This window comes from Priapulus caudatus, unplaced genomic scaffold (genome assembly GCF_000485595.1).
Source record: "Priapulus caudatus unplaced genomic scaffold, Priapulus_caudatus-5.0.1 Scaffold691, whole genome shotgun sequence".
NCBI lineage: Eukaryota > Metazoa > Priapulida > Priapulimorpha > Priapulimorphida > Priapulidae > Priapulus > Priapulus caudatus.
Window position 1 is genome coordinate 106,136 of NW_014577752.1, and position 1,170 is coordinate 107,305.

The following is a 1,170-nucleotide window of genomic DNA, read 5'->3' on the forward strand; positions in this document are numbered from 1 at the left end:
TTAATTAACTCCGGATGATCCCCATCTTTTATCTTATTATTATTATCATCACATAGAGTGATAGGTAGATGCACGGGTATTCGTGGGGCTATACATAATATCAGGAGCTAATAATGACAAATATATAGGCAATGATGATATGCTACAATACTGTGTGTGCGCGCGCATGCATGAGTGTGTGCGTGTGCGCGCGTGCATGAGTGTGTGCGTGCGCGCGCGTGCATGAGTGTGTGCGCGCGGGCGTGCATGAGTGTGTGCGCGCGCGTGTATGAATGTGTGTGCGCGCGCGTGCATGAGTGTGTGTGCGTGCGCGTGTGCATGAGTGTGTTCGCGCACGCGCGTGCATGAGTGTGTGTGCGCGCGCGTGCATGAGTGTGTGTGCGCGCGCGGGCGTGCATGAGTGTGTGTGCGCGCGTGTTCATGAGTGTGTGCGCGCGCGTGCATGAGTGTGTGTGCGCGCGTGTGCATGAGTGTGTTCGCGCACGCGCGTGAATGAGTGTGTGTGCGCGCGTGTGCACGAGTGTGTGCGCGCTCGCGCGTGCATGAGTGTGTGTGTGCGCGCGTGCATGAGTGTGTGCGCGCGTGCATGAGTGTGTGCGCGCGCGTGTGCATGAGTGTGTGTGTGCGCGCGCGTGCATGAGTGTGTGTGTGCGCGCGCGTGCATGAGTGTGTGCGCGCGCGTGCATGAGTGTGTGTGTGCGCGCGCGTGCATGAGTGTGTGCGCGCGAGCGTGAATGAGTGTGTGTGTGTGTGCGCGCGCGTGCATGAGTGTGTGTGCGCGCGTGCATGAGTGTGTGTGTGCACGCGCGTGCATTAGTGTGTGTGTGTGTGCGCGCGCGTGCATGAGTCATTGAGTGTGTGTGCGAGCGCGCGTGCATGAGTGTGTGCGAGCGTGTCTGTCTGTCTGTATGTGTGTTTTTGACTGCATGCCTGTGTTTGGCTCCCGCAGGCGCGTGACCGCGGCACGCGTCAGTACTACCAACCTCGTCATGGTCGCTCACGACGTCAACTGCATCTGCACCCCTCCCGACCACGACGTCTCGATCGCTCCCAACGAGATGCGTCACGACGACGACATGTGCAGCTACCTGCGTAAGCAGATCTATCGCAAGAAACCAGACACCTGCGCCTCGTATAACGAAAACGTAAGGACCCCGCGCACGCGCGTAC

General features: G+C 59.1%; 1 protein-coding gene across 1 annotated transcript in view; it reads left to right on the forward strand.

Annotated features, from left to right (window-relative positions):
- The window catches only part of LOC106812828 (voltage-dependent calcium channel subunit alpha-2/delta-3-like), an 18,328-nt gene that overhangs the window by 13,659 nt on the left and 3,499 nt on the right, over nucleotides 1–1,170 (forward strand). The window contains exon 17 of the mRNA XM_014816809.1: nucleotides 950–1,145. Coding sequence (XP_014672295.1) covers nucleotides 950–1,145 — 196 coding nt within the window. The remainder of the gene's footprint in view (nucleotides 1–949; nucleotides 1,146–1,170) is intronic.